A 15,271-nucleotide genomic window follows, 5' to 3' on the forward strand; every position below is an offset into this window, starting at 1 on the left:
ATTAGGAAAAATGGGGGTAGAAATGAAAACACCAGCAATCGCTCTCCAAAAAATATTTCCGCTTTACACAGGATCAAGCTACTAAAAAAGAGACAGACACTCTAATTCAGATTTTTATGGTTTTTACGGCGGGCGTAAAAGAATTTGTGCCAACCCTGACATTTAGCCTCAAGCCATCTTGTAGTAGAAGATGCTGACATACAGGAATGATATACCAAGAACTCAGTTCATTTTGTCCCCATTGTCTCCTTTCCTCTTTCATCTCTACTGAGTAAATGGAACGAAGTCACACTCTTTCCATTAGAATTCATCAGGAAATAAGTGTAGCTAGCAAACGTTTTAGTCTCCCTGAGCTCTCTACTTAATGAGACGCTTTCTGCCTCAAGAATGGATTATATTTAGACCAAATTCTCAGTCTGAATTGAGATTTCTATGAAGTAACATCTCTTTCCCATCAGCGTAGAGAGTGAGTAAAAATAGAACTCTCTTCTCTCCTGCTAATGTGTGTTAACAAGGAGAGAGTGAACGAACTCAACGTGTATCTTACCGCTCCAAACACAGGGGAGATGATGATTTCCTTTATTCTCTATCTAATGACCACGCTGGGACAAACGGAACCACAGGCAGGCTCATCTCTAGCTGTCCTGTGTTGTTGGCTCCAAAGTGTCACCACTGTTACCACTTTCGAGTAGAGCAGCCGCAGCCAGGAGACTGACATAATACAGATGATGATAGCTGTCACCTCATGCCAAGAACTGAGCTAAGTGCTTTATATGATGTTGCCTCACTGCGTTCTCATCCAAGCCCAGTAGATGGGGTCATTACCACCCCACTGATGTCCAGAGGGTTAAGTGACTTACTCAAGGTCATTCAAAATGGCGAGAGAGATGATGAACTCAACTGGAAACTCACTGGTCCAAAACCAGATGGGGTGGTTCCCAGGTTAGTCTAACTCTGACGCCCATGTTCTAGCTTTTGCTGTGACCATCTCAGCATTCTTAATACACTGAACTGGGGCTGCTGCTGTGAAAATTCTCCCCCTACCAGTTATCTCTCTAAGCACCCCCTCTGTTTCCAAAACCTTTTCATTTTCTTTTTTTAAATTTTTTAATGTTTTATTTATTTATTTATTTATGAGAGAGAGAGAGAGAGAGAGAGAGAGAGAGAGCATGAATGGGAGAGGAGTGGGGGGGGGGGAGACACAGAATCCGAAGGAGGCTCCATGCTCTGAGCTGTCACTGCAGAGCCTGACGTGGGGCTCGAACTGAAGAACCTCGAGATCATGACCTGAGCCGAAGTCAGACGCTTAACTGACCGAGCCACCCAGGGGCCTTTAAACCTTTCATTTTCAATTTCATTTCAGACTTCTCCATTTTCTCTTGCTGATGCTCTTGGCTTCAGGGACAATGCTGTTGAGAATACTATCTTTCCCCTAAAATCGGAAGGAACGTTATACAATAATTTTCACTCGTCCTAAAAGTAGCTCACATGTTTGAAAAATAAGCACATGCACATTAATTGTCAGGGTGAAAGGGCCCCGATATCTTCCTCTGTTTTATTGCTTTTTAAAAAACCTAAAGATGTCTAGTCTCATAGTCTTTATCAGGCCAAACTTTTAAAAGACAGATCAGACATGCAGCTTCCGTTTCCTCCGCTACTTAGGAAGGTTGGGGGCAGACATCCAGTGTGTGATCCCCGCTTTATAGGTATCACTTTCACAGCGACAAGAATGGCTTCCATTTTATAGAGGAGGGAGTTCAGTGTTCGAGGGATTAGGGGGACCACTCGATGTCCTGGGGGAAGGAGCTGGGCTTTGAACACAGGCCTGCTCGACTCCAAGACCCATACAAGTTTTATCAGAACAACTACACGGAACCTGAAAAGACAGATTTGTTCACTGGGTGGTTCTGACTTGGCAAAGAACCGTAAGAGTGAATGTCCCACCGAATGAAACAAGGGTGGGTGGTTTTCTCATTCCTAAATTCTGGACAACATCAATAATCTTTAAGAGCAAGTGTGATGAAATGGTTATTGCATTCAGGGGGAATCAAATTTAGATTTCTCAGACATTACTAAATGACAGTCCCTTTTGAAGAGGGCACCCCTTCGGTCACTTGGCAGCTAGTTCTCGCTCTAGGTCACTTTCTTCTGATAAACTTTGAACATTGAAACATCTCTCCTCTGTTGTCATCATGGGAGGGAATGGACTTCTTTAACAGCCTTTTATGGGAAATTGGTGTAGGACTTTTTTTTTCCTTTTCTATATTAGGAGCCTCCCCCACCCCTCACCCTCCATTGAGATGCAGTAACCAATCTCAAGCAATCTGAAAGAGAACCAAGACAGGAAATGAATCCTTTACAAGAACATAACAGGAGGAGGGAGAGTCTTTACCTCTCCTTTGGTCCAACTAAGCTCCAATAATGAGGCTAATGATCGGAAAAGAATGTTAAACACTGTGGAAGTTAGGACTGGAGACTTGGGGCCATTTCGTGATTTTTTTTCTAGAAAAGGGTCTAGTTGAATCTTCTCTTCTGGAAGATGCTCCAGGTGGAAAGGTCCCCGCATGTCAGGGGGACAGCCTGTTCCAGTAACAATGGCATCATTATTACCATAGGTTGCACCGCAGAGGGGTTAAAAGCCAAGTTCTACAGGAAGATTGCCTACACTCAAATCTCAGCTCCACCCCCGCTTTATCCAGTGGCCCTGGAGCTCCATCGTCCACCCTTCCCCAGCCTGCTGTGCTCCCCAGGGAGGCTGGGCTGCAAGGACAGCCTGGGAATTGCAACAATGCAGCTCCCTGCTTTGGCCAGTAGGGAGCCCCAAAGGGGAGAGAAGAACCGGAGGGAAGTGGGATCAAATTATTTATTCCCAGCACCCATCCAGCAGGTTGTTGTGGCAACAAAGCTCTCTGGTCCTGTTCTGCATGGGGCACTCCCCTCTAGATTCCAGTAGCCTCCCTTCAAAAGTAGGGTAGGTAAGGGGTGCTTTACAACTACCAGCCCAGGGGGGCTGCACTATCCCTTGGAATTTTCCTACACCCTTCTCATATAGTCCCTTTATCAAACTGTGCACAACTTACTTAATTTGAACATGCCATCGTTTTCTAGCTAGCACCTGGACTGATACGGCCACTCACTATCTGTGTAACTTGGGCAAGTTCTTTAGTCTCTGTTGGCCTCAGTTTTCTCCTCTGTAAAATGGAGTTAATAATAATAATACTATCTTCTGTAGAAGGCCATCTAGAGGATCAAATGAGGTTAGACATATTATGATACTTTGAACACACAGTAAGGATTCAGTAAGTGTTAGGGGAATACCACAAATACCCTGCAGTCCCCAGTCACTACCTGAATTCAACCATGGTAAGTCACTTCTCATAGCGTGGGTTAGACCTGGAGTAAACAATCAGTAGGCAAAAGAAAAAAGATCCTTTTTGGTAAAAATTAACTTTGAAAGCCTCTTAAGTCACCTATCAGAGCAGGGTACAGAAAAACGTTGGCATTCAGTGCTACAGAGTGGTTCTTCAAGCGAACTTTGAGAACGCTCACGCTAGATCTGAGAAAGAAAAATCTATGTGCAAACCTCAGAGCATCCCATCTCTTCTGCTTTGGCCATAACCATGGCATCCCTGGAGGAGACAGATACTGGGCAATTCACAAGTGTTCCTGCTAGCTTGTTGGGTTGACCTGGTTCTGTTCTATCAAGTCTCTATCAACTTCATGCTGCTGGCTAGGAGACTTACAGTTCGTTGTGAGGATAGAGGAGTTTATGGGATCATACTTGAGGTGACTTTAGCAGAGGCGAGGCTTGCAAGCGAGCTCCATGGTAAACGGTCTGTGTCTAGGGTGACCCTTTATTGAGCACTCAAGAGGTGCCAGGCTTAGAGCTAAGCATTTCCCACATAGAATCCCATTGAATCTCACAATGATCCTGAGTTGGGTGTCATTACGTTCTCCAGTGTTTAGATGGGAAAGCCGAGAACCTAAAGTGCCCAGCCTAAGGCAACACAAGAGTCTAATACAGGTTCAGGGAATTATTTAATGCAGGTCTGCCTGACCCAGAGCTGAGTTCTTATCTAGCACTGAGCTGGTGGGTACAGTGACTCACTCCCAATATTCCCTGTGTGCACAACCTAAGAAGAGAGCTCTGCGTTTGCCAGGAGAGAGTTTTTAGAATTTATTTATTTATATTTTGAGAGAGAGAGAGAGAGAGAGAGGGAGAGAGAGAGAGAGATGTGGGGCTTGAACTCACAAATGGAGAGATCATGACCTGAGTGGAAACCAAGAGTCAGATGCTTAACCCACTGAGCTGCCCAAGTGCCCCTGCCAGGAAAGATTTTGTTGATGCCCTGTGTTTGAAGAGAGGAGGGTCAGCCTTGTATCATGTCCTTCTTAGTTTTGTCTTTCCAAAGGCTAAACACACCAATTAATTCTATTTCTGGGCGCCGTTTTGTTGAACCATCTCTAGTCTATCTCTGATGCTGCCTGTACAGAATTGATCACCGGGGGAGAGGGATGTTTTAAAAAATACTGTAGGGGCGCCTGGGTGGTGCAGTCGGTTAAGCGTCCGACTTCAGCCAGGTCACGATCTCACGGTCCGTGAGTTCGAGCCCCGCCTCAGGCCCTGGGCTGATGGCTCGGAGCCTGGAGCCTGTTTCCGATTCTGTGTCTCCCTCTCTCTCTGCCCCTCCCCCGTTCATGTTCTGTCTCTCTCTGTCCCAAAAATTAAAAAAAAAAAAAAAAAGTTGGAAAAAAAAGAAAAAGAAAAAAAAATACTGTAAGTTAAGGCCCCCACTGTAGGCTGATGGACCCAACATTTCTGGCAGGTAGCCTGAGCAGTTTTTTTTAATTAAAAATTTTTTTTGTAATGTTTATTTTTATTTTGTATGTTTATTTTGAGAGAGAGAGACCCAGCTGCCCTGGGTGAGAGACCCATCCCACAAACCCACAGGCAATTATTTTTAAATGAAATATAATTGGCCTGCAACACGGTGTAAGTTTAAGATGTACACCGTGTTAATTTGATACACTTATATATGGCAAAATGATTACCACCATCGGTGAGCTAATACCTCTATCATGTCACATAATTATCATTTCTTTTTTTGTGTGGTGGAAACAACTTATACTTAGTCTCTTAGCAACTCAGAATTTTTAATACAGTATTGCTGTCTATAATAACTTGGCTGTGCATTAGATCTCCAGGTTATTTACCTACTGGTTGCGGGTTTGTACCCTTTAATAACATCTTCCTGATTCCTTCACCCCCAAACCCCTGGTAACCACCATTCTCCTCTGTGTTTATGAGTTCTGCTTTTTTAGATTCCACCTGCAAACTATAATCATACAGTATTTGTCTTTCTATGTCTGACTTGTCTCACTCTGCATAATGCCCAAAGAGTATTTTTTAACTGGATGGTTTAAAAAGTGAAAACAATCCCAGCCCCCTTTCTCTTTCCTTTTAGTTGCTCTGCATTTACATACCACCCGGTGCCCTGCTCTCTGGGCAGTGAGTGCTAACGAATGATGCCACTCAGCCCTCCTCGCCTGCGTGCAGGCACTGAGGGGTTATAATGGTGGAGTTCATTCACACTCAACTTCAGAGGGGTGTTGCAGTGTGGCTGGGATCGTTAATATCTCAGCCTGGGATAGATTTCCAGCCTCCGCCTCAGCAGGAAAGTGAACGCCCTAAAATTGTAAAGAGAAAATGAGACTGTAAAGATTCTAAGCCCCACCGCTTCCCATACAAAACCACACATCTACCCCCGGTAGGGCTAAAGTGTCAAATATAACACCAAGGTGTAAGAAGGTAGTTTTTCACCTACGAATTATTTTTAAATGCACGTGCCAGATTGCATTAATTTAAATACAGATTAATAACATGAGTAACTACAATTTAGAAATGCAAGATTAGAAAGGCTGTTAAGTAAAGCGTGATGGGCTGATTAACATATAGATCTGGTTGATGTAAGGCAGACGGGAAGAGAGGAGGGGAGAGGGAAAGCAAGATACAGAGCAAGGTATGGACGGAGGAAGATGTTTGGGCTCAGATTTGGGGAAGCGGGGGTGAAGGGAGGAGGTGAGCAGAGATTTTTTTTTTTTAACTTCTATTTAGTTCTTTTCTCTTTTTCGTCTTATTTCTCTCATCTGCCTTCATCCTTGGATATTGAGCCCAAGAAACTATCCTCTGGGGACCCTTAGATTTAACTGAGCAATTTTTGAGGTTTTTACCGGGTGCCAGACTTTAAAACGCTTTGCATTTTATTTAGTTCCGGGGAGGGGGGGTGGTTGGGAACGTAACTCTCGTGTTGCCTATGGGATGAGAAGACATTGAGGAATTTGCGTTCCCCCCCCCCCCCCCATACTCCACCGGCAGGTGGTGACGGGCTCAGGCTCTGGCATAACCACTAAGCCATCCTTGTGGGACTCCGCTCCCCTGGCACGGTCCCCGGGATGAACTCCTGGAGATTCCAGGGAGCCAGCGGTACCCCGGCGTCGGACAAGGGTCGGCACAGCCGCGGCACTGAAGGGCACCTCCCTAGGGCAGAAACCTGGGGAGGCAGTGAGGAGCGGACACTATTAGAGCGCTGGGGTTCCTTGACCCCGCTCGGAGGAGCCTGGCACGTTCCTAGCGACAAGCTAAGCACCGCTGACATCTCCCGGGGCGCGTTTACACTTTGCAAATCTCTCCGTCAAGAGAGCCTGTTTAATTCTCACCGCGGCCCTGCAAAGGGGGTTATTTTTGGTCCCATTTTCCAGACGCAGAAAGTGAGGCTTCCGCTCCCAGGCAGTCACAGCGTCCGGCAGGTGGTGGAGCTGTAGGTGTCTGCTGTGTCCCAAAGATAATAAAGTCGGCACGGATTTCGTCATTATTATGCAAAGCCGGCGGGGAGGCTCCGACCCTCCCCTGCAGGAGCCCATCTGTCTCCGTGCGCCGCCCCCGGGGCTCAGAAGCCGAAGGCGAGCGGGAGCGGGTGGAGACGCGTCCCCAGCCGCTAGCCTGGGCCACCTCCCAGCGCCCTGCGGGCCAGCGCCCCCGAAGCCGACCTCCCAAGGCTTAAAAAAACCACAGCCTCCCCAGCACCCCGCCCGCCGGCCGCCCCCTGGGAGCTGCATTAATATTAATCCCGATGAATAATTGAAGGCCAGAGATTTATTCGGGCCGCGGCGGGGGAGGGCGCGCAGCTGGGTTCGGCTGGGCCCGGCACCCGGCACACCCGGCACCCGGGACGCGGGAGGCTGGGGTGGGTGTGTCGCCGGTGAGGGTGAGCTTGCTGGTGTGCGTAGAGCCCGAGCTAGTGTGCCAAGGAGCGAGGCGTAGCGCCGGGGGGCTGCTCGAGGGCGGCGGGGACGGAGGGGCATCCCAGGTCTCCGCGCCCCGGCCTGCGCTTCGCCCCGCGCGGGGTGACCCGGGGCCACGCGGGCTTGAGGGGGAACAATAGCGACTCCTTAGATCCTGGGCTCCTGCCACGGGCTGCCCAGGCCTTCCCGGCGACCAGCGGGGCCTCCTTTCTTGTTTCGCTAATTTATGGCGAGAGGCCGGGGGGCGGGGGAGGGGGGTTGGCATGGCAGAGGGGGGAGCGCGTCTGGGGACGGGGGGCGAGGGGGCGGCAGTTAAAGGAGTCTCCAGAGGCGGCGGCGCGGGTGATGTCAGCTCTCGACGAAAATAGAGAGGGATCGCCTGCAAATCCCCAGCTGCGGCGGGGCTAAACCTCGCAATCCCTCCCCGGCGGCGGCGAGCCAGGGCGCAGCGGCCACCACCGCCTCCCCCGGCGCGCACACACCCGCACACGCGCGCACGCACGCACACACTTCCCCTGCACACCCGCAGCACACCCCCTCCCGGGCCTCCCCCGCCGCCCGCCCCGAGCCCCGCAGCGCACGCAGGTGGCGGCCGCGGCCCGGCGGCCCCGGGGGCGGCGCTGGCTCGGGGAAGCCACCCCCAGCCCCCCGAGCGCCCCGCCGAGCGCCGGCGAGGCGGGACGCGCGCGGAGGAGAGCCCAGCCGGGGCTTAGCGCCCGCCGGAGCCTCCCGCGCGGGCTGAGGCGCTAAAGGGCTTACCCGGGAGGGGGGTGGGAGGCGGGGAGAGGCTCCCCCTTAAATAGCGCGCTCCGCCACTCTCCGGCGCTCACGCCGCGCCCGCCGCCGCCGCCGGACCGTGCCGAAGAGGAGGGGGCGTTCCCCAGACCATGGCATCCACCGAAGGGTGAGGGGGCTTTTCTGCGGACCCGCGGGGAGCGGGCGGGCGGGGCGGGGGGGAGGGTGGCCCCTCATCCCGGATGGGGACGCGGAGACGTCGGCGCCGGGCCTCGGAGACGGTGGCGGAGCGGTGGCTCGGCTGGGGGTGGGATGGTGGGCAGGGGATTGATTTTTCTTTGGCGAAGCTAGCTGCTTAACCCTTTGGAGATGCGGGAGGCAGACGCTGCGTTTCTTTTAATCGAAAGGGCACCGGTGGAGGTGTGAAGAAGAGTCCGACGGGGTGGAGGGGAAGAAAAACCCTCTTGACGTTACTTGTGAGATTTAGAAGCAATACGGGATTGGGCACGATGTGAGCGGCAGGCATTGCCCGGGGAAGCGGCGCTTGGAGCGCGGCGCGGGCTGGAGCGTGGGGACCGGCCCGGAATGAATGAGCCGGGACCAGGACCGGGGCGGGGCGAGGACCGGCGCGCGCGGCCTTGAATGTCAGATTTGCTGCAGAGTCCCGGGGTAGATGCCCGGCCTGTGGAGATCGCACTCTGTCCTTGGATGGTGGAATCTCCCTGGCCAGCTCAAAGGAAGAGTGGAAGAGATTTGGGTACTTCCCGGGAAGAGGCGGGGAAAGAAGTAGTTTTGGGCAAGGACAGGAGTCCCCAGATTCCACTGGGTAAAAACGCTGGCCTCCCCATTCCGCCCCGGGGCAGTGCAGTCCGCTCCAGCCTTCTGAGGCAGCAGTTGGAGGGGCGGATGTTCCCAGTGATAGATGACAGCTATCTTTAGCAAGAGGGGACAGGGGCTGCAAGAGGCAAGAGGATCTCTTGAATACGCACACCTCAAAGGAAGGGTCCAGAGCAACGTCCCTGGAATCAGGATCTCCCAGGAAACTTTTCTGGCTTGGTAGAACCTGGTTCTGGTTGGGGAGCTCAGCTCTGTGGTTAATACACAAAATTGCCCTAGCCACTTGCCAGAAATCACCAAATCCAAGTTGTGTAGAAAGCCACTGTCAGCACCTCCTCGGGGCACCGGTGGAAAATCCTTGGTGCTGGCACTGTCCATAATTTCTGTCTAGTAAATTTTCCAAACACCACAGGCTTCTTTGGGGGGAAGGAGTCTCTAGGAGTAAAAAACTGGTTCCCAAGTTAGATCTTCAGATTCCTACCTCCAACAAAAGGAAGATAGTTCTACAACCGTCTCTCTGTGTTCAGGGAAGGAGCTCATCCCTTTTCTGTCCCCAGGACTCTTTCCGAAGGAGTCTGGCACCTTGTGCTAGCGTGAGATTTCTTCTCTCTTTTCATCCTAACATTTCGGCAGTGTGGACTATTTTGATTATTATTTCGCCAAGAAAGATGTACACACGTGTACAAGGAGGGTATCACATTGTGCTAAAACAGAGCTCTGGAATTAAATATTAAGAGCCCAGATGGCTCAATCTCAAAGCCTTTCCCTGTTAAATCGGTCTTTCAAATTAGAAAGGGTCCTTCTAGACTTAGCCCTGCTTTTAAAAGCTAGGTTGCAAAACGTCTATGAAAGAGGTGGATGATGGTAGTCTTTCAAATTCTGCACCCAACTCACCCCTCATTTTGATAGCCAGATAGTGAAGGCAAAGGTTAAAGCAACAACAAAGACCCCCAAAGGTGTTTGTCTCACCTTTGTCCTAAATGAGAGTTGTCAAATGATTTGACATTAAATACAGAGTGGAAGTGATTTTCAGTGTTTTTAATGCCTGGTTTGTACACTGTGCATGTTAAGAAAAAAATGGCAAAAAAAAAAAAAAACTTGTACTGAGAAGATGAATTGAAAAAAAGGAAAGGCTGGGAAACATAGAGAAAGATCTATGAGCCGTTATCCCTTAAGAACAATAACTGATGAGCGGGTAACATTTTCAGAAGCCCTGGTCTGTCTTTGTCTCTTCCTTTCTTCTACCTTTCCTTCCTGGAGCATCTCCTGGGTAGACCCCACATGCTAGGCACTCCTTGGAGATACAAACAAAAATAGTTTGAGAGCTGGCTTTTAGAATGCTGCCTCCAATCAACGACATTGATTGGTAAATTGTTCGTACGGTTTGGTGGGATTCTCCTGCGTCTTCTGATATCTTTGATTAATGTGCCTTATAAACACAAGTTCAAGTTCATGGGGAATTCTCAGACCAGTTGCCTTCATTAGCTTTTGCTTTCTACCCATGTTGAAGCTGTTTCTTTGAAACACATTGCCGAGAAGGAAGCAAGACTAGCAACACAATTATATGTTTTCCATGCATGTATTTTCAGTTCAACTCTATTTGATCCAGAATGTTTGGGAAATGGGAGAGTATGGTGAACCGACCATTCTGGGTACCATTCATTTGGTGATACAGTTACCGTCAACTACTTATGCCGATTACCAGCTAGAAGCAATAGTGACATCTAATGTTTATTTAGTATGCCACTTGCAAAGCTCATTTGTATACATCATCACATTTGCTTCTTCCAATGTCTGTGAAGTAGGTGGTCCAATGAAAATGGAATTTAAGAAGAAGATGGCGTAGAATGTAAAGTCATCTTTCCAGGAAGATTCCAGGACTTGGCAAAATTTTGGGGTTATCATCTGGAAATGTCAGTTGTCATCAGAGAGTATACTAGGCATGTCTAGCTCAGAAGATCACCCGCTTTCTCTCAATCCTTTGGCATACACACCCTGCAGATTTGCCTTTTGGCATATTCTTATTATCAGCCTCTGCACTTGGTCTTTGCCTTTGCAAAACATACCCAAGACGCTTTGGTTATTTGAGGCTTCTAATTGTTTGGAATGGGGATTATTAGTATCCAGTTGCCATAGAAGTCAACAGTGGACTCTTTGGTAGTTCCCAGGCCCGGAGAGGTATTTTCTTGCAAAGCGGTATCTAATTTGATAGTTGAGCACTCTTTTTCTCTGGCTCCTCGGACATGGCTAGAATTACGGTTTTAGGTCTTTGACCCAAATTGGAAAGAGATTATAAGTAGTTGGTGGCAGACAGGCTAGTCAATTATGGTCTGAGTTATATTGGAGTGCCTCGCTGCTGTAGAGGTGGACGTTTTAGAGAGATGTTTGGGGGGTGAAAGACCGCTAAGTCTCCATGTCTGTCAGGAACCCACAGCGATCTGTCTTCTGATCAGTTCCCAGGAGCCAAGGGGTCAGGGCAAAAGCCAACCACAAGGCCTTGGGTTTCAGTTTGACTGAGAAAGCAAACGAAACAGAACTGCTGACAGCAGGAAAACCCTGGCAAGGGAGACCTCTGGATTTATTATTTCAAGCAAACAAATGCAAAACATAACGATTGCCTTCTCCCTCCTCCCCTCGGGACTGAGTTTGAGGTCAGTCGGAGGAAGAACCCACGAGTGGACTTATCGGAAGGCAAGTGGCGCGCACGGGGTTTGGGGGCCAAGAGGGGGTTGCGTATTGCATGCCTTGGGCTTTGCTGCTACTGTCATTTTTCATTTTGAAGAGTATAAAAACAGCCTCCTTGGGTAAAATAGATACTAGTGGAATTACGAAAAAGCCATTTCGTGTTCACTAAGACGGCCTCTTGTGAGTGATTGGAAGCTCAGTTCTAACAAGAAACGATTTCTAAATCCGAATGAAGCTGGATTTCCACCAAATGAAGTAAAAGAGCCAGGATGTTAAAAACCAAAAGACAGGTCTGTCCATCGGTATCAATAGCCCCTTTTGCTCTCTTACGCAACACGATTCGGCACTGTCTCTTTTCACTTCAAATTTAAGGAAATTGTCAGACAAGGAAAAGTCCTTAAGAGAGAGAGCTTCGGTTGCAGGAACAAGCGATATTTAACAGCCAAGTGTGAAATTTCTGGGTCATTGTGCCATAAATCCTAAAGATGCAGGATTGCAAAGCTTTTTCACTGTTCGAAGCTCAACACAGGTTGATTTCAATGAGAATCCCCCCTCCCCACCCTCCTCTAGGACTGTGTCACCAATGCCCAGATGTCCGGTTTTCCCCCACGTGAAGGCAAACTAAATTGCTTTCCATGCTGATTTTTCTCCCCCATGGGACTGGCTTGTCCTAAGGAACTGAATCTACTCTTCATTTCAATTGCCTGCTATGATTATTTTAATCGAATGAGACGCCAATAATTTAAAATCTTCTAGCAACAGTAGGCAGGAACGTCACTCTCAAGGTAAAATTTTAGTTTTCCTTGCATGTAAGAACTTGTCCTTGACGTCTGAAAACATCTGACAAATGCCATGTATCACCTTGCTTGCAAGCTTCTCTTCATGCTCTTGACAGCTTGTTGGGGGCACGCAGGATGCTTCATAGCAAGGGTTTTAGAATCCAGATTATGACAAATCTCTTTATTTACCAGAGCCTGTGCTTGCCCTCTCCTCCCTCTGCCCGCCCCTCACCCCTCACCCCTCTGCGCCTCAAGTGCTTGGTCCTTGGATGAATTCATTAAAGGGGTGTTTAAAAATACCTCATTGCTCTGTCCCCACGTGCCCATCATTGATTGGAGGCAGATGGGCCACATATTTGTCAGTAGAGTAGAAAAGGACTAGCATCTTGTTATAAATCTGTCTGGTTGGCTTCTAGACGATGGCAGGAAAGACAATGGGCCGGAGACAAGGGAAGATCCTTAAACTTTAGAAAAGAATAACTCAGTTTCTAAGTGCTTTGCTTCCCCCCCCCCCACCTCCCAAAATGGTGGTTGTTGTTTTCTTTAACGGTGTGATATTTATTTACGTGTCTTTCATTGATGTACGTATTTAATTTTCCACGTAGGTGAGCAGATATGACGGCTGTCTGCTGCACCGCCCTCTGGTGACGTGGGCAGTCTTGGTAGCTACTTTGGATTGCGGACTCATGGAGCAAGGGTTGTCCTTTAAAAATGGAATGAAGGGAATGGACTCCATTTTGGTGGCAGGACTTGGTCTGTGTCAATCCTGGCTCCCTCTAGGATACGTGATGGTACATGTTAAAGACCTTGAATGAAGTCCCTGGGGACAAGGAGGGAGCTGGGCTCCCCTCCGCCCACTCCCTTATATTAGAGGCTTCATTTAAATCACCGAGAGTACTTTCTCCTGTTACATTTGGTCAGGAATGCCATCTGTCACTCGCTCTTCGTAATCTGGCACGGGACTTTCTCTCGTATGCCCCTGCCACCCCCGGCTCCTAGGCACTGTGCTTTCAGGATCACGGAGCTGGTGGCAGAGTTAGAAGTCAGTCTGAGACCTGTCTGCCTCCCAAGCATGGCTCTTCCCACATCACTAGACGTGAGGCACTGGATGCCTGTGGACCGTACATGGCCCACAGGCATGTATGTTTTGGCTTACACAGGATTTTGAAACTATTACAGTTATTTGCTCCTACTTAGACATATTTCACCTAAAAAGGAATTGCGATTCTGGCTTCTCTCAAACATTGGGAAAGCTGATGGCAAAGGATCTGTCCTTTTGTCTTGGTACCCACTTATTGAGCGATGATAGCTCTGCATTGGTTTAAGCACTTTATATGTATTAATTTATTTAATCCTGCCAACAATGTGATGCACAAGGACTATTATTAACAGGTATGGAAATGGAGGCGTAGAAAGATTCAGCAACTTGCCCAAGGTTTCACAGTTAGTGAGTGGCGAAGCCAGGCTGTAAACCCAGGCAGCCTGGCTCTGCACCCTCGCCCTAACCACCAGACTACATGGCTTAGTCCCAAAGGGCTGGGGTCAGCTGGGGCCAAGTGGCTGTCCCTCGAGATAGGGCATGTGCCTTTCAGCTTGGACACAGTCTTTTCCGAGACGACTCACTCATGTTACCTCTTGACCCCTGACCTCTCTAAGGCCCTCTTGGAGAGAATGAGAGCTTGGGTTCTGTCCTCTCATGGAGTGCCACTCTAGTGGTTGTGGATTGGGAGAATTCTTCAAAACCCCATTTCTATGACATGAAAGGTAATTCCAGCGACTTTTTCTTGTTAGCCCTTTCACCACTACCTTCTTGTTATTCCCTTTCACGTTCGTTGCTCTGGGTTATTCTTAATGATGAATTCTTTTGTGATTATTCATTGTCGGGACACCAGTAACACAGTCTTATCCAGATGCGGTGCTCTGCAACGGCCCAGGGCACGACCACATGGGTCCCATCCCTTAGAATGCTGAGCCTTGGGCGTGCACTTCTTAGTGGCAAATGTAGCTGAGCATTTTACAGCTCTGGGATTTATCCTTTCCTGTGTGATTTCAAGTGTAGCCATTCAGGGTTGTGACTTCACTTAGCCACTTTCCTGAAAGAGCTGTGAGCCCTACCCTTTTAGGAGCAGGGCTGATGTTGTTGTTGGGTGGTTTTTTGTTTGTTTTTTTGTTTGTTTTGTTTTTTGCGACATACGCGAACAGTGATGACTAGAGATGCCCTTTTTTTTCTATTATTTTTTAATTTTATTATTATTATTTTTTTCAACAGATGAAATTTATTGTCACATTGGTTTCCATACAACACCCAGTGCTCATCCCAAAAGGTGCCCTCCTCAATACCCATCACCCACCCTCCCCTCCCTCCCACCCCCCATCAACCCTCATTTCGTTCTCAGTTTTTAAGAGTCTCTTATGCTTTGTAGAGATGCCTTTTAAATTGAGGGCAAATTTTTTCAGAGGTCATGTTGCTGTGTATTTAAGCACAGTTTGCTGATCACTCCATAGGTGGCAGTAAATGTCAGCACTTTGTCCAGACTGGTCTTTTGATTCCCTTTGGAAGCCCCTGGTGCTTAGGGTCTCCCAATTCCCACAGCATTCCATTCTTTTTTGATTAAAGAAATATATCTCCACCAAGTATATCATTTAGTATTTGTGAGACAATCATCATAAATCAACAGTGTTCATAGATATCACCGTAAACAAATATAAATAGGACTATTCATTTCAACTTATTCCAAGTCTGGGTGACTATACATATACGATTTCATTAAATCCTTGGAAAATTACTATGGAATGTTAGGCTCATTTTACGGAGAGAGAAATTGAAGCTTTGAAAAATTTTGGTTTTATGCTGTTATCGGGTGCCTTTTTTCCCCATCTCATTCAACTCTGTTTCAAAGTATCCACATTTTGCAGTTAATTCACATTTCCTT

The 15,271-nt window shown here is 48.2% G+C and overlaps 1 protein-coding gene across 2 annotated transcripts in view; it reads left to right on the forward strand.

Moving 5' to 3' along the window:
- The first annotated feature begins 7,221 nt into the window (after positions 1-7,221).
- SLC1A2 (solute carrier family 1 member 2) overlaps positions 7,222-15,271 on the forward strand; it is a 139,362-nt gene continuing 131,312 nt past the window's right edge. Inside the window, exon 1 of one of the 2 annotated variants that reach the window (XM_053203313.1) lies at positions 7,222-7,244. Coding sequence is in view for 1 of the 2 variants with exons in the window: in XM_027072886.2 (XP_026928687.1) it covers positions 8,190-8,206 (17 nt within the window). In the remaining variant the exon portion in view is untranslated. Of the gene's footprint in view, positions 7,245-7,937; positions 8,207-15,271 lie in introns of those variants that run through there. The other variant, XM_027072886.2, reaches the window with a different exon arrangement.

This window comes from Acinonyx jubatus, chromosome D1 (assembly GCF_027475565.1).
Source record: "Acinonyx jubatus isolate Ajub_Pintada_27869175 chromosome D1, VMU_Ajub_asm_v1.0, whole genome shotgun sequence".
Classification (NCBI taxonomy): domain Eukaryota; kingdom Metazoa; phylum Chordata; class Mammalia; order Carnivora; family Felidae; genus Acinonyx; species Acinonyx jubatus.